A 22,503-nucleotide genomic window follows, 5' to 3' on the forward strand; every position below is an offset into this window, starting at 1 on the left:
CTGTATGATGCTGGGTCACAATCTAAGACCATACCTAAAAAAGCTAGTCCAAAGATATTTTTTGTGTTTCTTAATTCTATGTAAGTACTTAAGATTTTTCGATGAGCAACGGATGTGAGACTAAATATATGCCTGCATGGTTCTCGCCAATGATGTAGCTCAGGTTACTCGGGATCCTAATTTTAAGTTGAGCACAAACATATTACAGCTTGAATTTTTTAAGGCATTGGGCCAGCTTACAAATCTGACACAGACAAAATATGTTTTAGGATTTGCTCCTCGGGCGGATCAAGCTGGCCTAGCTTCAATCAAGCTATGTTACCTGAATTGGCTCTGATAAGAAATAGGATGTAAACCCAAATCTACATATCTCCTCTTTTGATTCGTGTGGGCCAGGTCTAGGTTAAAGGATATGGTCTTTTTATGTGCTTGATATGGGTCTTTTCTTTTCGAACTAGGATAGGTTCATTTTTTAAGTCGTAGTTCCCGCACCCAACTCAACTTTTTGACTTTGAACTCGAGTTGGACCGGATTACACCTTTAATTTTAGGGTCATTTTCAGGAGAATGGAGGAGCTCCAATAGATTAAATATTTTACAGATAAGTTCGGATCCTTTTTGGACTACAATCATAGCAATCTCATGTTTCATCAGCAGAATGTCCACGCTACGTGATTAGGAATCAATGATGCATGAATGCATCCGTGTAATCATTGGTTGATTGCTAGCATTACCAAGACAGGAGTAGGTTTACCAAGTGCTGCTCAACTTGCCAAAGAAGAGTAGGTAGACTGTTTTTTAAAGTAATTAGTGGGTCTACTGCCTCTGCATTTCTAAATCTTTGAAGTCCATATCAAAGTTGAAATGGTGTGATGATACTGGTGCGATTTAACAATTGGAAAGTGCAAACCGGCTTTAGTGGAAGTTTAAAGAGGCCATTAGTCTATTCATTTCTTTGCATGAGGAAGAATTATAGCGGAGGGGAAATCAGAACGGGCTTCAAGCTACGGTGATTGGTGTTCAAGGACGGCTTGGTACTTGGAAACACCTATGTTCGTTAACGCCCCATCAATTGGAGATTTGTGTCCGATTAGGATTGGAGTGATATTAGGTCTATTAGTCCAAATCTGATTGATATTTTCTTTTTAATTCACTTTTCTAGCTACATAATTAGACTAACAATCCAAAGCCTCATAAAAAAAAGCTAGCCAAACGGTATTATTTAATTTACATGATCTTGTATAAGTATTTAAGATCTACTCAGTGTATGGTCGATGTAAAACTAAATATACACTAGAACGCATCCTCATATATCTAAGAGTTCAAATCCATTTATATTCAATCACAAGTACTACAAATTCAACTACAAACACCACAATCAACTTTTAATCAGCCTAAATGGGCTCATACTACAGTATCTCATAGTCCATAAGAGCTCTGGGTTGGATCCATTTTGATACTATTAGTAACAACTTAGGTTCTTATCCAAAAAAAATAGCCAAAAGGTATTATCTAGATTTTCTAATCCTATATAAGTACATAAGATCTACCTAGTATAGTCGATGTGGGACTAAATATGCGTCGGCACAGGTACTTACATGGGCTATATATATTGTTGCAAAGAATAATTCAATATGAAAAAATTTCATCTTCTCCTTCTTTCATTGTTCTCCGTTTCTCTTATCACACTTTACAGTTTAATATGCAACTCTAGTATTGCTCCCTTTCAACTTGCACCATGTTGCAATCCTACCATTCTTAAGTTTGACAATTGTGCCATCAGATTAGTTTTATGCCAGCCGTGTAATTTTGGTTACTTTATCCAACAAGCAATTAATCTGGTTCCATTGTAAGCACTGGGTAAGGGCAATATCATTCCACTTTTAGGCTTTTAGCACAATTTGATTTAAATGGTTGTCATTTTGAACTTGAGCCATGATTTAGCCGGAGAACTTTAGTAGAGGCACGAAAGAGTGAACGCCGAGTTCAATCAAACTAATATAAGAACTTATTTAGTTCATAAGATTATTTTTTTTTATTGAAATATTTTGTTTGAGAAGCTGATACCTACGTATATTATGTTTGCATATATGATGCCTGGTAAAATGGTTTTTACATATTTGTTAACCATGAAAAGTGGCACATTCTAAAGTAAATTATATATGATTAAGTATCTTTTTTTTTTTTGAAAAAGTTATAAAAAATACCTGTTATGTTTTTAATGAAGTGGAAGACCCTACTCTATTCTATCTAAAAGCATAAAAATATTTTGAAAAGAAATTATTCCAATTTTCAGATGGTAGAAATGAGATTTCTCCACTAAGAATTTTATTTCTATAGAAGAACCTTTTTTTTTTCTCTTCTTTAAAACAATCACTAGATATGAAGTATTTTTTTTTAACTCCTAAATAAACTATGCTCTTCTTATGTGTCTCAATCATAGGCTGCCTTAATGTTCATCATATATAGCGTTTTTTTTTTGTTTTCTGTTTTTTGACTTTTTTTTCCCCTATCGTTTCTTTGGTTCTACGCTTCTGCAGCTGTAAGCAAACCTTGAGAGAACCCCACGGGTTTCACGTCTCCTGGAAACTAATGCAGCTAACTCCCCGAATCAAAGGAATCTGATTCAACTAGCCGGTCAACTTGGTTGCTGATTTTGCTTCTGACAAATATAAATCGTAGTGGTGTCTTCTCGACCGTCCAAAGTCCATGGAATATTCATCAAATCCTAGATCTCGAAATAACATCATTTTTGTGCATGCAAGTGGAGATAAGCACCATTGAATAGAGCTCCACTTATTATATTTTTATTATTCTTTTTAAGCGTGTGAACGCGTTCTTTGGTTAAGCGCCTTTAAGGACTAGAGCTTGGGAAGTATAAAAAAGTAATGTTCGTTCAGCTTAAATAATTGGTCAGACATTTCAGTGTCTATCACGGGCTGTACAATCTTATTATATGATTGTTTTCTTTGTATCTTGTTTGCTAATTAACTGATCGATCACAAAACGACGCGGAATTCGAAGTAAGAGATAAATATAGAAGGGCTATTGGGATGGAGTATGGGTGCCACGTATCTCTCGATGCTTTGGATGGAAAAGATGTTTCACGTTTGCTAAGGCGTCAAGAATCTAAAATTACGTAACATTTTTTTTTTTTTTGTGTCATAGGCACCGATGAAGCTGCGGAGAACCATGCAGACATATTAATCCCACATCAATTATTTATTAAATAAATTTTAAATACTTATATAAAATTAAAAAAATAAATAATATTTTTTGATTATTTTATTTTTTGAAATTCTAGATTATAACAAATAGTAGGCTCCTTCCATAATTCATACAAACTAGGAAACACTATAACACGAATTTATTAAAATTAACTACAGTTCAATTGTATGGTTGTAATTAGATTTAAATAAATTTGATACTAAAAATTAAATAAAGAGAATATCAGAGAACTCGTGCCGGAGCTAGGGTTTTTTTGCCATGCATTGTGCCGATCACCATATTTTCTTTTTATAGGCCCGATGCTTGGCCTATAGAGAGAAGATACTGCAACAAGCATGATGTATGGCCCTATTGGTGCATACAATGTAGAATTTAATTACTCCGTACCGTGCATGCAATGTAGGGTTTGGTTGCTTGGTCCGAGATACAATCCGTGGTTTTGGCTCCCTATTGCAGCTTCTACCAAGCTACGGACAACCATAACAATTATTACTACAGTCCATCCCCTCGGCTCTAATAGCCACCGTGTATGATTCCTTTTCCACACATTAAATACGAATCACACAGCTGTGCATGACTCTTTCCATCGCCTTTATTACTTCCTCTCCTGCCGATGCTCGATTTAGATTCGTATTCTCCAACCCTTTTTCTTTTTTTTGGTAAAAAAATAGAAGTGGGAAAGAAATCTCACTAGTGCAGCAGCTCCCAATAAGCCCTCCTTTCACCAGAGAATATTTAATATAGATCATAAATTTTCGTATACCCTCTCCAACCCATAGATTTCTGCTACTAGATTTCTCACCTACGTATGAGTACGTCACCCCAACGACACCAGAGGACCATTAGCGCTTCCACCGAAAGGATTCAAGTATGAGGCATCCGATCTCCAAATTTAATCGATGCCTGCGCATTTCGAACCTGGACCAGTAGTTTTCCTTTTGGAACTAAAACTAACCGCCAAAGAAATGAAACTACAGCATTATTTATTAATACCCAAATAATTGAACACAATGCCATTATTTTATTTTATTTTTTATACTAAGACCGATGGATTATTTCTGACGAATATTGATGCACCCAATAAAATTCAAAAATAAAATATCTCGAAATATCAGGAGCAATTTTCCATCTCCAGCCCATAGAATACTACTGGAGTGACTAGCTACATAATGAGCCACCCAGTCTGCAGCTCTATTAGCTTCACGAAAAACATGCTTGACCTGAAAGGCTTCTTCATCCTTCAATATTGTCCAGGTATCTCGGAGAAAAGAATGAACACAACCATTATCCCGTGAGATGCAACCATTATCCCGTGGGGATCTTCGGATCCATTTGATGACCGTGGCCGGGTCTATGCGGTCAAGTCCTCCTTCGAATGATAAGGAAATGCCATTCTCGAGCACACTAGTACCACACATTGTAATTAAACATATAAAAAACTTTTCTTCTTTCCGTCTCCATATCACACCATTATTTATATTTAGCATCATGTCTGAAAAAGGAAAAGAAGTCAGACATCGAATAAAAAACAAGTAATTAGAAACTTCTACGGCACTCCACTGCCAAAAGAAAGAAAGGGTTCATTATTATTACAGAAATCTTAACAGCAATCCACAACGAATACACAGAAATGAAGGAAAGAAAATTTCATCTCAATCAGAATACGAGAAAAAGAATAATATCCCAATAATGACAAAACAAAGGGAACTATCATACTTTTTTAAAAACCCTAATTCCCCTAAATTTACACACCAGTAGCACTCCCTCTGCAGTCTGCCCCCCCAATTTTCGAAGCGTTTTTCCTGCGTTTTTTCTCTTGCGGAATGACTTTCTTCTAGAAAGTCCACTTCCAGATCTTGAACCTGAGCCTGACCTGGCACGTGGCGTCAGGGTGAGACGGAGACGGGGCGGTCTTCCCCTTGGGCGCGGCGACGTCGATCCCCACGCAGTGAACCTTGATCCACATCTTTTTAGTCTTGAGTCCACCGATCTTCACCCCAGCCTTCGTCTCCAGATCGATCTCCAGCGGGAGCTTGCTCTTTTTCTTCAGATCCGCCGCCGCCGACGCGTCCACGCTCTCGCCGGAGGTCGACACCGTCGTCCTGAGAATGGTGGTGTTCTTGGTGTCGTGGACGAACGCCGGGAACGACCCGTCGCCGACGTCGACACCGCCGGAGGAGACGGATATGGAGATGGGGTCGTAGAGGTAGACGAGCTTCTTGTTGGGGTTGCGGGCGGTCACGGAGAGGTCGAGGCGGGAGGCGAGATGGTTGGAGGCAGTGACGTTGAGGGCGGCAAGGCGGAGGGAGGTGACGGTGAAATCGGGGCGGCGGGGGCGGTAGAGTACGTAGAAGACGCCGCCGGCGATGGCGGCGAGGAGGACGAGGGCGATGAGGATGAGGGCGAGCCAGAGGCAGCAGGCGCAGCAGCAGCCACGGCGGCTCCGGCGGCGGGGCTTCATTGGCTGGGGGCGGTAGGACGGGCGGTTGGCGCCATACGCCTGGGCCTTGGTGGCGGGGAACGACGGCGGCCCTCCGCCAGTGTTGACGGCCCGGGGACGTTGGAGGTTGGGCTTGGAGGAAGGATACACTCTGTCTGCCATTCCCCCCTTGGCGATCGAATTCTCTCTCCACTCCTTCTTCCCCTTCTCTTGGGAACGGGATCTGGGTTTAGAGTTTGGGGAGGAAAAGGAGAGAAGGATGGATCTATAGGAGAGGGGGAGAGGAAGGAGAAAAGGAGAGGGACAAAAAAAGAACGCTTCACCTTACGGAGATGGCTCCGGCCTACCTACTGTGGCATCTCTTGTCCCGCCCCATTTGCTGCCTCTTAATTCGCCACTAAAATAATGCACGGAAGAAGGACTCCTCGCATGCTCTGTAAGTACGCGGGTCCAGAGCAGCTTGTCTTCGTTTGATATTGATCAGACGGTCAGTGATGCATTCATGGGTCATGTCAGTATTCGGAAACAGCATCTAAACAGGTCGTCTGAGATTCTGATGTTACGTAGGTATTGGAAGGATTCAACTTCTTTCGCGCGGATGGATCGTCCACCGCACAGATGTCAAAGCGCTCCAGATCCATCGCATCAGCCTGCGCAAATCTAAAAGTGGCCATTGATCCAACGGTGAATTTTTCTCGCACGACAGATAAAACCTTTGTCCATTATAGTCGGCTAATCATCCACCGGCGAGGGACGGAAAACGCGAAAGATGCATTTCATTTTTTTTATCTTGCATATTAATATCTATAAGATATTATTATAACTAGATAAATGTTGCAAATTATAGCTAGTTATTTTGGAAATTATAACCGGATAACTTTACAGATTAAAGATATTTCTAAGAGTTTGGGACAATGGGACCCTCACCTTGCTATTACAGCGCCCGAGATCGTTCTTGCCTCTTCCGTCTTAAAGTGAACTTCAATGGTAGTGTGTCTGATGATGGAGACAATGCATGAGTGGATTTTATGATCAGAAGTCATTATTCAAGGTTGATTGCCACGGGAGGCGAAGCACAACTGGATTGACAACTATTGGGATGGAGCTCAAGGTAACATGGGAAGGCATTACCTATGTGAGACAAGTGCCGAGGGTCGAGCGTATTCTACTTGAGGGGGATGCAGCTATAGTGATCGATTGGATCTAAGAGAAGAGGCAGAGAGGGGTTATAAACCCTTTGCTAAGCGACATCCGATGGATAGTAGATGAGCACAGTGTCTTTTAGGCCGTGCGCGTTTACCAGGAGGCGAACACGGCAGCTGATTGGGTCGCCTCCTATGCTAATCAGTATTTCATAGAGGTCCTTTATACACACCAGGAGGTCTCTCCTCCAATGTTCTGTCACTTTTTTCTCTTGATTCTGTTGGCTGCACTTATGCTAGAGTAGTGTGAGCAGTCGTTGTACCCTCCAAAAAAGTTTGGAACAAAATTAACATTAGACCTTCTAGGTAAAAAAATTTAGTTGTGCTCTAGATTTGATTCTTCATAAATTTATGTATAATTTGTCTAAGACTTACAGATGAAGTGCTAGAAATTTGTAAATATGTAAATATATAAAGTGGACTTAAGGGCTTTGCCTATTATGGTCCCCACTCACGCTTGCATAGGTGTTTTTTTCTTGATTGTCGCACTTAGACCAGTTACCTGTTCTGTTACTTTCTCTGCTTGTAACTCATCATTTTCTCCACTAATATTGTGCATTTTTATGAGACTAGTATTCACCCTTTTTTTTTTAAAAAAATATTTAACAATTTTAAAATACTTTTTTGGATTTTTGATAATTTAAAAGGTTTTTCATTTGGTGTTTGTCGTTAATGGATTCAATTGGAAAATTTCAAACATCAAAGCATTTGAGACTTTTTTATTAATCTTTTATTGGGTTCTATATTGGATGTGTTAATGCTAAGTCCAGTTGTATTGATGCTATCTCCAACTAAAAGAGCCTACTTATAAATTTTGGGGGTAAATACCACATGCATGTGCGCATAGCTCAGCATGGCTGCTAGTTTCGTGCATGGACAAAAGCCTGTGCTTACGATGTGTAGTCGCCATTTCGTCGATCACTTGTCCGATAGAGATTTTTGAAAGCTATTTTTTGGATTAACTTCTACCAACTTCCAACATTAATCTCTCACAAAGAAAAAAAAAAGTCATGCAGTAACAAGCCTGCACGATTTTTTAAGTTGCCACACATGCATAAATAAAATTCACAAACATTTATGATTGAGCTATTTTAACGTACAACTAATTTTAGGTTCGAATGAAATTTACACAAATTTGACTATGAACAATTTAAAATATAAAAAGAGCATGATAGGAAATGTTAAACTATGAATTTATAATGATTAAGATTTATATAAATCTTAAAGTGGACAAGTCATATTGAAAATCTTGCATAAGTTTTAACATTTTATATACAAATTTTAAGTAGAGATTACACAAATCTATAAGCAAGAGATCAGGAATATTTCGTCACACACTTTGAAATAAAAATAAAATAAAGCTACTGCATCTGCAAGGTGATGTATTTTTGTACATTTACCAATTCGATTAACGGAGAAAAGATGAAAGCTTGTCGATTTGAACGGTCTGTTGAAATTGACACCATGAAAGCTTTGTTTCAACTCGCATTGCTCCAGCGAGTCATTATCGAGACGTCAGTCATCAAATACTTTTTCGAACCATAGTTATTATTCTTATAGAAGAATCATTGGATACTCGAACCAACCGCTCGTTGCCAGCCATCATTAGTTTTTGAAAGCTTTTAAAATTCATTCCAGCGTGGCCCACGGCCACCATCCGTGGTTCTTGTTGAGAAAAGCAGCATCCGCCTCAGCGTTGGTAGATCTGGAAAAAAAACCCCATTTCTGCACCCGGCATCATGACCTGGCGTTAACCTTTGCTCCCGTGACCCATTCTGATAGAAGTTGGACTTTAGAATAGAAATAAGAGTGAGGGGCTTCCATTCCAACTGATTTAGCTGAAAATTTTTTTATGCATATTTCAATTTCGAAAAATAAAAATACCTCAATTTATAGTTTACTTTCGTTTTTAAATCATTCCAATTCCGCTTCTGATTTTACTCAAAAACCAAATACATTAGGAGATATCATTATTCCGATTTTTACTTTAATCCATTTCTGACCACGAACCCATGCGCCCTGAGCTTTTGTACCTCCAATTGATTTGATGGAACGGACAGAAGGATGAGAGATCTTGGATTCTTGGAGGGCTACTATGTCTCAATTAGAAGATGAGAATACATTCTTGATCCTGCCTTTATTATTTTGTCTGCATTCATAGATTTTAATTAACATTACTCATAAAAAAATTAAGTAAATAATATTTTTTGAAATCAAATGTTTGTTTCAACAAAAAATTAAGTTTTATAGAGCGAATACTTATTTGTGTGAATAATACCATTATTTTTTTTTATTGTCAGTTACCATTAAATGTTGTTATGTTTATAATTATCACGTTTATTTTCAAATCATTTTACCAAGTTGGACCAGTTACAACTGCTATAACTATTTTATCAAACATGAGCACAAACAAATGTAATATTTCCCATGCATCTATGCGAAATATAGCATCCTTTAAATTTTCTCATTAATCAATAATATTTGCAAACACAGCGGGGCGTGACCTAAACCAAGCTCCCACCGCAAAGCGATGAAAAAGTTCACCAAAAAAAAAGTGATCAAAAAGTTTAAATGTTGGACGGTGGATCTTCCCCTTTCAATTATTATGTTTTTTTTTGGGCGAACACCTTTTAGTTTTACTGATAAAAAAAAGGTAAATCACAGTAGCGCACACGATAAAAACAAATTGATATGCACACCCCGGCCTCCCGATGTGGACAGACGTGCGGTGCGGAGACAGGCAAGAGCAGCAATCAAGTTGAAAGGTGGGTGTAATGATGAAGCATCTCACGTCTCAATAACAACAAGGGGCACCAATGCTCCCACCACCGCTTCTAAAAAATCTTTTATCTTGATGCACCTAAAAAAAAAAAAAATCTTTTATCTTCTCCCAGGTGCCCCACATGTTCCTGCTACGTGCCGTCCACATCCCCACAAATATAAACCCCACCGTCTTCCCCTCCTCTCTCTCACTCCCCGGTCTCCCCATTCCTCACAATCTCCGCCTGCATCTCCTCCTCCATCTCCCAAGAGAAAAACGTAGTACTCTTCTTTTTTTTTTTATTATAAGAAAAAAAGGAGAGAAAAACTACGAAAATGCTGGAGGAAGCAATACCGTCGATCTGGGCGTTGGTCCACGGCTGGCTCACTCCCACCGTCCTTTTCATTCTGGTCAACCTCGTCATCGGCACCATCGCCGTCACCTCCAAGGGAATCCGCGGCGACGCCGGCGGTGGCGGCGAACCTCGCAACCTTTCCCGCGCCCCCTCCCTCGTCCTCGATCGCCTCCGCTCCTTCAACCTCTACCGCTACCGCTCCGGCGACGTCCCCATCGAGAGCGCCGCCGGGTCCGAGCCACTCGAAACCCTCCATGCCTCGCCGGATCGCGCCGTCTCCGACTACCGCTCCCGCTCCGGAGACATTCCCCTCGAGAGCGCTGCCGGGTCCGAGCCACTCGAAACCCTCCATGCCTTGCCGGATCTCGCCGTCTCCGACTACCGCTCCCGCTCCCGCTCCGGAGACATCCCCCTCGAGAGCGCCGCCGGGTCCGAGCCACTCGAAACCGTCCATGCCCTGCCGGATCCCGCCGTCTCCGAGGCCGCGGAGGCGATCCACGCCGTCTCCGAGGCCGCGGAGGAGCACCACCAGTTCAGCCAGATCCAGTTGGACGCGCGCCCGACGGTGGGGGAGGCGCCGGTGAAGCTGGCCGCGAAGATGAAGAAGTCGGCGAGTGACGAGTCGATGTTCGCGCACATCGAGGCCGAGGAGGCGGAGGTGGTTCCTCGGCCGGCGACGGTGAGGCCGAGGACCGGGCGGCAGGAGCCGAAGGCGGAGGAGGAGGAGGACGACGCGGGAGGGGAGGTGGACGCCCGCGCCGACGACTTCATCAACCGGTTCCGGCAGCAGCTCGAGCTTCAGCGGCTCGACTCCATCGTGAGGTACAAGGAGATGCTCAACCGTGGGGTTGGAAATCGAATTTAGAAATTACTATTAAGGCAAAAATAACAACCAAATAAATAAAAAAAAGAGAGACTATTCTAGTTTTCCCATCGCTTCTTTTTGTTGGTAAAAAATAGAGAAGAAAAGAAACCTCCTCAGATGGCATCAGTCTATATTATGCTTGTGGTAGCTTAGCTAGTGTTTGTTTCTTAAAAGTTTAAGTCTAATGTTGGTGAGTTTCTGGCTTGTTAATTTGTTGTTGGTAGCTTTGTAAATTATTATTACGTTTATTGATTGTTTTCATTTCGCGAAGTACGGTTAAAGGGTTGCCTATTATTGGTTGTTGGACGGTAGTGATTGGAATCTGCACCGTTTTCCAGTCCTTTTCACTTTTAGTATATGGTGCACTTGGGGATGGGGCGGTGGTTCCGGGAAACTGTGGTTGGCGCTGGCTCTGCCATGGGGATTGATCCGTGCTTTCCTCCTCCGTCGTTACGTGACGATTCTGGCGTGCCTTCGCCCACCGTTTCAGATCTGGAAGGCTGGGACTCCACTGTGGGCCGCGCGGGATGCACTTGATGCTCCTCTGCTGCTGCATTTCTGAACACAGGTGGGTAGGCTGGTAGGCTTGGAAGCCGGCCGGCTCGCCAGACACCGGTGGTTTATAGCAACCGAGGTTAGGAAAAGGAGCCTTGGCCTCCACCGGGCCTCTCTTATCTAGTTCATTAGCTCAGCAAAATTGGGATTTGGGACAGCAAGCCAAAACCAATATGAAACCAGCAGCTTAATTCTTTTCTTCTTGTTAAGAGTAATATACTGTGAATTCGTTTCTATAGAAAAATCACCAGATTCTGATTCTCTTTACAATCCGTATCACTTTCTATAATACTGTAGGTGTTAGTTGATTTTTTAACTATCTTTCAAATGATTGGGTACGAACCTAACATTAAATCTTTCACCTTTTTCACTTGCTTCTCTTCCAAATCGAACAGGTTGATATATATATTTTTGCATGTTTTCACTTGAAAGTTAAGATGGGGCGGACTAAACAATTCACTTTGAATGAGATCGATGTTGCTGTGATATGGTTTATCTCAACTTAAAGAGGTTATATCACATGCTACAATCAGTATGATTGTCTCCATGCCTCCCCCTATCTGTCGGTATAATAATGGTCAGAAGGACATTCTGGTGCATTGAATGCAATGGTTTTATAAGTGCCACTTATTTTTCGGCGCTTCTATAACTCTATTAGTAATGCAGGTAATAAATAATTTGCTCCCATCCTATTATCTACTACTCGTAGAAGGCTAAGACTTGTGCTTTCTCTCAATGCATGACACATCTTGTAGGGCTCTTTTGGTTCGCATAAAGCATTTTTTCTCATAAAAATATGATTTCTAGAAAGCAGATGGCTGAAAAGAGGATGCTTGAAAAAGTACTTTTGGCACGTTTTGTTGATTATGGAAAAGTGACATATTTACAGAGTGCTATGTTTGGTTGATCATCCACTTTTCTAGAAAAGTTATATATAATTTTTATTATTCTTTTAATAAAAATTAGATCTTTCATGCTTTGGATCAAATAAGGATAGCTGAAAGATTTTTTTGGAAAAAAATAAAAATGTTTCTATTTTCGACTCACGGAAAAGTAACTTTTTAAACGTGAAAATCATATTTCCACGAAAATATAATTTTTTCGTCTTTTTTTTTTGAAAACTCCAACCAAACAAGAGGCATATCTTTACTTTTCTGTTGACCACATTTTCTCTCGAACCAATCAAGCTCATAGTAAATGTGTTATACCCGAAATCCACTGGTTGCATTTCATAAGGTATGATCGGAATATCCATTTTCAAGAATGGAACAAAATAATCGAGATAGCAGAACCGTCCAATTACAGTGCACGCACATTGAGTGGTGTTAGAGTTGTTCTACATCCTCGATATCTCTAGCCAGCAAACTCCAAACCTCCATACAAAAGAATCTTGCGGCTCTGGAAAGGAGGACGATAAGTGACATGAGCTAATAGCTCGGCGAGAATCCCCATGCACAAGCACTCACCAGCAAAAATAAATTAACAACGGCATCAACAACAATAACCATTGAAATAATACTAAAAATATTATTATTAATAAATGCACATGCTAAGTTGTCCAACATATTAATTTTATCTGCACTAGATAATGGACCACAATATCTTAATGCATCACATACGATCCATATGTTAGTTCCTTTCAATAGTGGTTCATTATCATCAATTTGTGTTCATAACATATGGTAAGGGTTGGATTTTACCAATAAATTGGGAGTACTCCACAGATAATTTATTTCCGATTTTGGATTACCCCACCATCATTTTTCTTAAATGCAATAGAGTAACTAATAATATCACATTTCCTACCCACAACGGAATAATCTCTATTGTCATGTTTCCTATTCGCGACGAGGCAAGGTGTTACAATTCCAATCAATATATCATGCTTTAACCCATAGCAGATAAATCATATTAATGTGGCTAATCTAGAATCCTCATCCACTGAATTTCCAAAGTGCATCTTAAATGTATTAAGTTTTTTTCAACTTTGGACCAACCATAAGAACATATTTTCTCCCATTAAATGTATTAACTTATAAGGTAGTATAATGACATAAATTACAAGGGATAAAAAATAGGTTGATCTTAGTATCAATTTAATTTTAAAATTGAAAGAAATGTATAAATAGATTTTCATTGATGGGGATCATTTTAAACTAAATTGAGAACTGATACGGACCTTTTAGTAACTTTTTATCTACCATCTTGGGGCATAAAATATTTCATGAATACAAACATGTTAATAATTAATATATCACAACTGTTCTTCTTACAAAAATATTACCTTGTCAGTTCAATTATCGTCATTGAGTCATAAAAATTTGCAACAAAAAAGTCTTGTTCCACATCACTGCTTTAATAATCATATTTACTAAACCTTGACCGGATATCGACTTGGCAAAGAGGTCAGATCATTGAGCCACTGCTACAACCACTAGGTCGATCAATTAGACTAGATTATTTTAAACTAAATTAAAATAAAACATAAAAAATAACACTGGAAAAAATATGCATAAGTATTAATAGACTTTTAACTTTTAATACTATTAAAATTTATGGATATGTACCATGCATTATTCTTTAGTTGCAACATAAATAAAAAAATAACCATAAATTATCTAGCTTTATTTAAATTTATGTAAAAATATACATTAAAGAAAAGTATATAGAACTTATTGGTATTCATAAATTATTTTGAATGGTAAAGTTTTAAAATATCAAATAATAAAATTGGGTATATTTTTTTATCTTTCACTTTCTAACAAAAGAAAAAAAAGATTGATATATATATATTTTTTTAGAAGAAGAACTAATCATGAAATACCATAATTTATTTAATAAAATATATATAATATTTTTTTTTAATAAGCCTCAATGTTTCGATTGTTGTCTTAGAGATCAAGTCTTTGCATCATAGTTATTTCTCTATCAATGGAATTTGTTAGCTCCACATATCTTTCCACCAACAAATGCGTGGGTGCATGAGACATGCCTTGGATCCTGTCACTCTAGATGGACCTTATGTCTTCATGTAAAAATACAATATTACAAAAATATTAAAAAACGATAAACCAAGTTGACATGATTCAATGGTTTCCTTCTCCAATTATAAAAATATATGTGTAAGCAATTAATTTGTTAAGGTAAAAAGAATTTAAACTCTCAAAACTCTATTTAATTGAGGATACTCTCGTATAGGAAGCATTACCATTTTTTTAGTATGAAAATAAAATACAAGGGATGGTAAAATAAATAATGGATCTTATATATATTTTGAAAGAGAAAATAAAATAGATGATATGCGTATTTGTTTTATGCCAGATTACGTAGTAGGAATAATTTAATACTATCATTGTTTGATTCAATGGATGGATAAACTAAGGTTTGATGGATAACTCGGATTAGTCCATGAGGTAAAAAGAACTTTCCATATAAAGAACTTTCACCAGAGTTCATACCCCGGACTCCGGAGTCTCCCAAAGCGGAAGAAGGCCGGAGGATCGAGCGTCCGTCTCCGTCTCCGTCTCCGTCTCCGTCTCCTCCGTCAAATGGTAAAGAAAATTCTCATCTCTCTCTCCATGCTCCTGATCTCCTCTCGAGAAGGTTGCGATTATTGCGTATTCTAGGGTTTTGAGATTAAATCTCGGGTTTTGAGATCTCCCGTTCTTGGATCGAAACATCTCAGGCATCGAAGCCTATATCGAGTCCGGTCCCCGTTGCGTGGTATCCGTCGTTGGCCGTGCTGATGCTTTCCATCGGTCTCGTGGTCACCGCTTCCTTCTTCATGTAAGCCATCTTTCAGACTCTTCTGGTATCTCTTTTTCTCGTGTCGTTCTTTGATAAAACTTGATGAAGATGTCGTTGTTCATTGGGTTTCTATGAATGCGAAATATTTTAGATTCAAACCCTTGAAAAGATTGCCCCGAAGTTGGTTCTTGAATGTTTATTTTTGTGAAGTTTGTTTTTCCTTATGAATAATTAGATTCTTGTTAGCTATATAAAACGTTCCTTGTTGATGACTATATAATAATATACTGCAAAGTCTTCAAGCCATTACCCTGTTTCCAATGTGATCTTTTCTACTTGGAGTTCCTTGACCTTTATATTCATTATAGATTAATATGCAAATGCTTGCCTTTAGGGTCTGGTATGCTGTTTTATGTGAAAACTTGTTTGGCTGAAAGCCATTCATAAGATCCCAAATAGAACTGCAAGAAGTTTCTCTTGATCGTTTATAATTTATTTTTTGTTTTGGAACTTGGAAAGCTTATGAAAACTGATACATGTATTATTATTATTAATGGAAGGCTAATATGAAGAGAATTCTGGCATATAAGCTGGGAACAAAAGTAATGCTATGCCTTTGACTGGAAATATGATTGAAGTTCAGGACAGGCTTCATTCTTCTCTTACCGGTGAATTTTGATAAATGTTTTCATCAAAGGTATTGAAATATGTCGATCAGTATGAACTTAATCTTTATTTTGGGAACTGGTTCTTTGTCCATTCTAGTCACAAGCCCTATTTCTTTTTTCTCCCTTGGCAACGACAGATGTGTCAAATAAGCAAGTTCTAGGCTACATTTTACTAGTACTCTGTTTATCTTGATGTTTTAGGTTACATGTAGGTTATAACACCTCTTTAAACAATTTGGATTAACAACTCTCAGGACTGGAAACCTATTTGATGGTAGCTCATATGCTCTAATTTTATTTTGTTTTATTACAACGTTTGCTTATCAAACTTTTATAAATCTTCGCAAAATTTAAGGAGCTTCTCTATTGCTAGTGTCTCTTTTATGTTATATTTTGGTAATTATATGGTAGAATTGTTGTTGACTAATTATGTCTATAAGATTTGATGAGAGAACATGATCGAGTGAGTGGCTGGGCATTTTTATTGGTCTGCTGGTATAGAACCATGTTAAATTGTGCTTTTTGAAGGAGAACATGGGTTAACAAGAATCAGGATCATGATAATTACTTGGTTAGATGACAGACATATAGATTGGCAATTGTCCTTGTGGTACAACGAAGAAATCGTTTTGATCGTGTGCGTAACTCTTTTTTAGTAGGGAACAATATAGAATAATGACCAAGGAGAAGATGGATTTGTCATGGGTTGAATTTTCGGTTTGTGGGTTGCCCTTTGCATTTCAACCTTTTGCATATTGAGCTGAAATGACATATTGATTTAATATTATTGCAGTAAGTTGAGGAGAGAAGTTGGTTTGGTTTCTAACCTTTTGTTAACACCTTTTTGAGATGCAATCTTATGCTGAAAACCTTATTGTCTATGTAAGAAGTTTGATGGTTTATAGATGGAAGTGCATTAAAATTTTGCTATTTATCAATCAGAAGCCTCCTAGATCTTCAAACTTGTTTGATGGTATACATTGTTTCCTAATTTTAGCTTTTGTCCATTTGGGTCTGGATTGACTTAGTTCTTTTTTGGGGAGAACCATGTATATTGTCCAGTTCTAGTAGCTTTGAGTGATTCAGCATCTCCATTTATGTTATTAGGTCAAGAAAGTTTTCTGACAACTACTTTCTAAGATCTAAATATATAATTATCTTTTCATTAATATATTGACCAGTAGCAGCAAGCATCAAAGTTATCCAGTAAATACTTCTTTGCTCATGGTGGAAATGACTGTATCAGAATCTCACTAGCATTGATAAGAATTGACTTTTATGAGCCACCAAACAAGGCCATATAATTTTTTTTGTAGATTGAAACATGAAACTCATCGGACAGAGAAGTCTTCTTTACTTGTTATATAAAATTTGATATATTCTTACTATTCTTCTCTTGATGGTTCATGTGATTAAGGATTCATTTCAAGGTATAGCAATTCTGCAGCATCAAAAGTGCCATGGCCTTGTCTAGAGTTAGACATCCGATTTTTTTGATCTCTACCTCTCTCTCTGTGTTTCTGTCTCTCTTGCTCTTTTGCTCGCGTGCTAAACATGCCATTATTATGGGTCTGTGTTGTGAAATTGATGATTAACTTTTATGATTAGTTAAAAGTAGAAATTTTTGAGTATTATGAAATAGAGAGTGATAGATTAGATTAGAGGAGGAAATGCTTGTGGGTAGATCTCCAGAGAGCTGATATTTTATGAATTGGTAATTGGGTTGAGAAGCTGGTTTTGGCTTGATATCTGGTGTTACACTAGCCTTTATTTATAATTTTCTTTCAGTTTTTACATATTAGTAGCGCTAATGAAGGTTTTCCTTTGTAATATTGGTATTTTGGGATTTCCTTCAGCTGTCAGATTTTTTCATCTTTAAAGTGAATCTGAATGAAGAGATTGTTGACTGTATTGACTTTCTCAATGCTCTGTTTAAATGCTTAATCAAAACTTAGTGGAAGCATAATAGAGTATCGAAATGGAATTCTGAGGATCGACTCTAGTCACGTTTCACAAAGCCTCCTTGTTAAAGTTATGTTTTGCCGCCCTGAATGCAGACCATATATGCTGCATATATGGTCTACTTGCTTCTTGGGCTCCTATAGCATAATATGTTTCCCACATATGAGACATAGATAAACGATTTGGGGTTTCTTTTCTACATGATTTGCCACCTCGGTTTACTTGAAGAGGATGCCAGAAGACATCTTTTGTAGTACTGTCAATTGGTAAGGGGCAATGTTTTTTGATTTCGAAAACAATTTACTTCCTTCATCTTTATATAGGGACATCTTCCTTTGGAAACCTCAGGTCATGTTGATCTTTTTGGACATTTTATTTAGGAAGATGTTTCTACTATAGATTTCTATCATTACTCTGGTTAAAAGGAAACATTATGGTCCTGAAATTTTTTTTTCGTTCAACAGAGATTTTTCTAAGAGGTTAAAAAACTCTGCTTGCTTTTCTGGGTCACCTGTATAGTCAATCTTTGACTTAAGACTCCTTTTAGCTTGATTAGGTGTTCCGTGTATCTCTACTGTTCTCCATAAATATTTAATTGCTAAATGAAACTTTTATATTTTTTTTGTTTTTGCCTTCTGTTTGATCAAGCTTTATTTTTATTAGTACTTGGGTTGTATTCTCTCATCTCCCCGTAGGAAATGTATTTTTTAAAAAAGTGACAAGGTTACTGTCAAAATTTTCAGTCCAATAGTGCTGCATTTAGATGGTACTCAAGTAAGGATTTATAAGTACTACTTGATGTTGTTTGCCTGTCACTATGTGAAAAACACTTGGATTTCTATAGCATTGTATGATAACTGTCTATTTAAATTAAGCTTCTTGAAATAGTAAAGATCTTAGAGAGTAGAACCAATTCTGCTCTTTAAAATTAGTGTGTCAATGAAAACTGTGATCGCAATTTCAAATGATGATAGCTTTATCGGTCACTTCCTAGGAAGAAGCTGTTGTCCTAGATGAAGGAAAGAGGAGATCAAGATTAACTAAATAAAAAAAAAGAGAAAAGGGACCTAAACTAGCTTGGGCTAGTGCATGAAGAACATGGTAAATACAGAACAAACAATTTCATGACCTGATGAAATTTACTATATTTAACAATATTAAGCGATATCTTTTTTTGCAAATTGATCCAGAAATGTTAGAAGAAAAATATTTGGGTCAAGAGTCTTCAAGGGAGAAAGGCCAAATATTTTGAATGTAAGTGGTGTAAAATTCAGGGAAGAAGAATATGATCTGGAATGAGTGGCTGAAGAAAGTTGATTAAATTGAGAAAATGCTAAGCAGGTTATTATTTTAGTGAAGTCATCAACTTCAGGCATTTTTAGCTCTTGCATGAAGTTTCCTGTAATTCAATCATTTTATTGGGGTTGCATATTTATGTGCGACAATTCAAATTAATTTTTGCTGCACCTTTTCAGATATTGCATCACCAATTGAAAGTCATACTAGTGTTATTTAGGGATTTTTGTTTGCATATATAGTTACGTATATCCTTTTAGAAGAAATGCGTATATATTTGCTGACCATCTACCTCTATTAGCTTCCATTGAGATAACCATGGCCTTTGTGAGTTATGAATGAACCCATGATGCAAAATGACAGTATTGCAATTGAACTAAATTGCGGAGCTTAATTGGCAAGTTAGTTCATGTCTCCTACAAATGTCCTTGGCCCTTAATGTTTCATTATCAGTGAATTACCAAACCGGCACGAATCAGGTGGTTTGGCCCTGACTGAAGCGAACCGATGCCCAATCGGAACGATTTGGTTCGCCTATAAAAGTCTTTGGCTCAATGGTTCTCCCCCCCTCCGTTTCTGTTTGATTGTTTGAGCGCCTTCGAGGGCTCACTCATTCGCTTCACCACCAGATGCCTCCGGCAAGCCTCCCCTCTCCCCCTCCCTCCCCCCTCTCTTTCTCTATGTCTCATCCCCTGTCTCTCTGTCTCGCGTTCTCGCTTTGCTCTCTCATTTTGAATTGCTTCTTGAGATCTAAAAAAAATTCTGGTCAGCAGAGCTCGAAGATCTCTAGGGTTTCCAGGTTCCAAACTCGTCGCTGTCTTTCGTTCCTCAATTGAGGTACTCATTTTCTTGAGCGATTCTGTGGGGATCTTTGTTTTGGGTTATCTACGAGTGTTTTGGTTTGTGGACAGGAGCAATGTATCACCACCGTGCATGGCATCTGTGCTCTTGGCCAGCTGGAATAGGGGAAATTGTCACCGGTATGCCTCCCCCCTCTCTTTCTCCCCCTCCCCCCCCCCCAACCATCACTCTCCCTTCCTGTTTCTCCTTCTCCCCTCCCTCTATCCATTTTGGTATACCTTGGATTGGCACGGTACAGACCCGCCCTGTACGGAATCGGTTGCCGGTCCGACCTTTGGTATCGAGCGAACCTTGCTCATTACGGCTGTTGGTGTTGGTTGACACCAGAAGTGGGTTGAAAACCTCATAACTTGCTTCCCCATCTACAGCTGGAGCCTCAACTGGACCTACCAGAACAAATATTCACCACCATACAGAGAGGGTAATCTGCCACTGTCAGGCCTAATAACAGAATTCAGGTGAAATTGTCATGTTGCATCTTGAGTTCATCTTTTACTCATAACGTTTATCTCCTTGAAGTCAATTGTGGCAAACGGTGAGGGGTATATATGTAAGTTTGTCATTTTTGTAGGGACAATTTCAAATTTTGCAGGAATATATTGCAAAATCCCCGGCATTTGTTACACCTACTGGTGTCGAAGAGGTCAAATTTTTTTATGATTCATGTGATGGCTCAGCTTTTTCCCTGATGTTCCACTGAAATATAATATTCTGCTAGTTTCAGATTGAAGTCTCTTTACGGATTCGAATAAAGATGAAAAATGTAAAATTGATTAAAATGGTCTCTAGATGATGTTTGTTTCACGTGAACCTTTTTTGCTATCTTGTGGTGGGAGGAGTGAAAAGCCTTTTGAGTGTCTGATTTTACCATCTTCTTTTGGAGCACCAATAGTAGCATTTTCTGAGAAGTAATGTTTCAGAATGATAAATACTGGAGCTCTCTCTTTGGCATTTCTTGCTTGTGCTCTCGTTGATAAATTGCTTTTTTTTGCAATTTTGGGAGGTGCATGTCCCACCTTCAGTAGCAGAAGCGATTGTCATTAGCGACAACTTCAGTGTGGATCACTTTATGACCCACCTTGTAGTTTGGTTGTGCGCCCCTCCATTCTTCGCAAAATGGAATACTTTTATTGCTAGAGGATTTCATTTTTCTCTTGCTAATACTTGGCATACTGCAGCTATGAAGCTACTTCATCCAGACGGAACCGTAGCCTGTCAAAGGAGATCATAACTGGGGCCGTCGCATCTGTTTTCTTGGTAGTCACTTGCTGTCTACCTGTAAGGTCCATAAGTTTGTTGATACCAGCAAAATTCATATTGATCTCTATTTTTTCTGTTGCAGGGTTTTGGATCTCTGTTCCTGCTGCTTGCAACTGGTGTCTATGTCTAATTTCAGAAATGCCCCAAAATGGAACTTCAGTGTTCTTTAAGAACTAAAATATTTTGATTATTCAATGTACTACGCGCGCCAATGCCTGCTATGTGGAACTTGGGACCACCTTCATAGACCCGGACATGAAGTGCAAGACACTACAGCACCCCTGAATCTGGAAGAATTTTTGTTTCAATCATTAGACCTATACTAGCTGGTGTAGTATTTTGCTGCATGATTTGATACTCCTGTTGCCCTGAATTGTAGTGCGGCGGTGTGGCGAGTAAATAGCAAAATCTAGATGACTTAGGACGACGATTTTCTCCCGCGATTCTCAAGCTCACCCAATTGAACCAGAAGTTTTTATATTTTTGATGAAGTTGGGACCGATGATCTAGCTACACTGCACTTGCTTCTGATTACTTGCTGGTGCTGAATGGTTGTTGAGCCAAAACACCTGTTGGAAACAATCGTTGTTTTATTAGCATGATTTGGCAAAACATACGTTGAAGCTTTGGGGTCGCTAAGGTATAACAGCTTGCTGTTGGAGTTCTGGCGTCGGCAAAACATGTCGACATTTCTCGCATCGGGTGTCATAGCAGATACGTCACCTTTTTATTTTTTCATTGGAAAATTTGGAGCACAAATCTATTTTCTCACTTTTGCCAGCAACTAAACAGAAGAGCCTGCCTGCAGACATTAATCAAAAGAGAAAACTGTAAGGTAGAGCCATAGAAAATAGAAAATGCGTTAGTGGAATGTATTGGCTATTCATTTCGTGCAGCCCCATTCTGGGCCCTGGCAGGGAGTGCGGCCCGGATGGTGGCTGTAGTGTGCTTGGAGATGCATGCGCTATATGCGTTAGTCGTTTACAAAGCATGGTACATCTTCAGCAAGCAATTTGCCAATGCTAGAGAGTTGCAACAAACTACCAGAGTGTTGAAAGTGTGGCAGGATAGGAAAGCTTTCCAGTACGACTTGGAAGGAAACATGACAAATCAATTGTAAGCAGTTACATCTTGATCAGGCAAAACAAAGAAAAAACTTGGAAATTAAAAGAACATGAAACTAACTCTAAAAATAAATGTTATGAGGCCAAGGAACACTCAAATAGGAACACAAGCATGTATGATATTTAGTTCTTCTAAAGGCTGGCAGTATATATGACTCCAGAATCACATGGTAACTGCAT

At 38.8% G+C, this 22,503-nt stretch overlaps 3 protein-coding genes across 4 annotated transcripts; 2 read left to right on the top strand and 1 right to left on the bottom strand.

The window, feature by feature from the left end:
* Positions 1 to 4,787: 4,787 nt before the first annotated feature.
* LOC103709573 (NDR1/HIN1-like protein 13) lies at positions 4,788 to 6,061 on the bottom strand. The gene has a single exon (XM_008795004.3). The coding sequence runs from the start codon at positions 5,827 to 5,829 to the stop codon at positions 5,062 to 5,064; it is 768 nt and encodes a 255-aa protein (XP_008793226.1). The 5' UTR covers positions 5,830 to 6,061; the 3' UTR covers positions 4,788 to 5,061.
* Positions 6,062 to 9,965: 3,904 nt separating this feature from the next.
* On the top strand, positions 9,966 to 10,850 carry LOC103709574 (pathogen-associated molecular patterns-induced protein A70-like). The gene has a single exon (XM_039130602.1). The coding sequence runs from the start codon at positions 9,966 to 9,968 to the stop codon at positions 10,848 to 10,850; it is 885 nt and encodes a 294-aa protein (XP_038986530.1).
* A 3,949-nt stretch (positions 10,851 to 14,799) lies between these two features.
* Positions 14,800 to 21,690, top strand: LOC103709575 (transmembrane protein 258-like). Of its 2 annotated transcripts, XM_039130412.1 has the most exons (5): positions 14,800 to 14,956; positions 15,091 to 15,191; positions 19,990 to 20,058; positions 20,308 to 20,397; positions 20,511 to 21,100. In XM_039130412.1, the coding sequence occupies exons 1-5, from the start codon at positions 14,954 to 14,956 to the stop codon at positions 20,626 to 20,628; spliced, it is 381 nt and encodes a 126-aa protein (XP_038986340.1). In that variant the 5' UTR covers positions 14,800 to 14,953; the 3' UTR covers positions 20,629 to 21,100. The 2 variants fall into 2 exon arrangements, with proteins under 2 accessions (XP_038986340.1, XP_008793232.1); XM_008795010.4 differs by lacking the exons at positions 19,990 to 20,058; positions 20,308 to 20,397; positions 20,511 to 21,100 and adding exons at positions 21,118 to 21,196; positions 21,282 to 21,690 and having other exon boundaries at positions 14,801 to 14,956.
* The last annotated feature ends 813 nt before the right edge of the window (positions 21,691 to 22,503 follow it).

The sequence above is a fragment of the Phoenix dactylifera genome, chromosome 9, assembly GCF_009389715.1.
Source record: "Phoenix dactylifera cultivar Barhee BC4 chromosome 9, palm_55x_up_171113_PBpolish2nd_filt_p, whole genome shotgun sequence".
Lineage (NCBI taxonomy): Eukaryota > Viridiplantae > Streptophyta > Magnoliopsida > Arecales > Arecaceae > Phoenix > Phoenix dactylifera.

Bases quoted from the DNA above. Each gene is read 5' to 3' on its own strand.
- LOC103709573 (XM_008795004.3), bottom strand. From the start codon at position 5,829: ATGGCAGACAGAGTGTATCCTTCCTCCAAGCCCAACCTCCAACGTCCC.
- LOC103709575 (XM_039130412.1), top strand. The intron at 20,059-20,307 runs GTATGCCTCCCC...CCCCATCTACAG, and splicing joins AATAGGGGAAATTGTCACCG to CTGGAGCCTCAACTGGACCT. The intron at 20,398-20,510 runs GTGAAATTGTCA...TCATTTTTGTAG, and splicing joins GGCCTAATAACAGAATTCAG to GGACAATTTCAAATTTTGCA.
- LOC103709574 (XM_039130602.1), top strand. From the start codon at position 9,966: ATGCTGGAGGAAGCAATACCGTCGATCTGGGCGTTGGTCCACGGCTGG.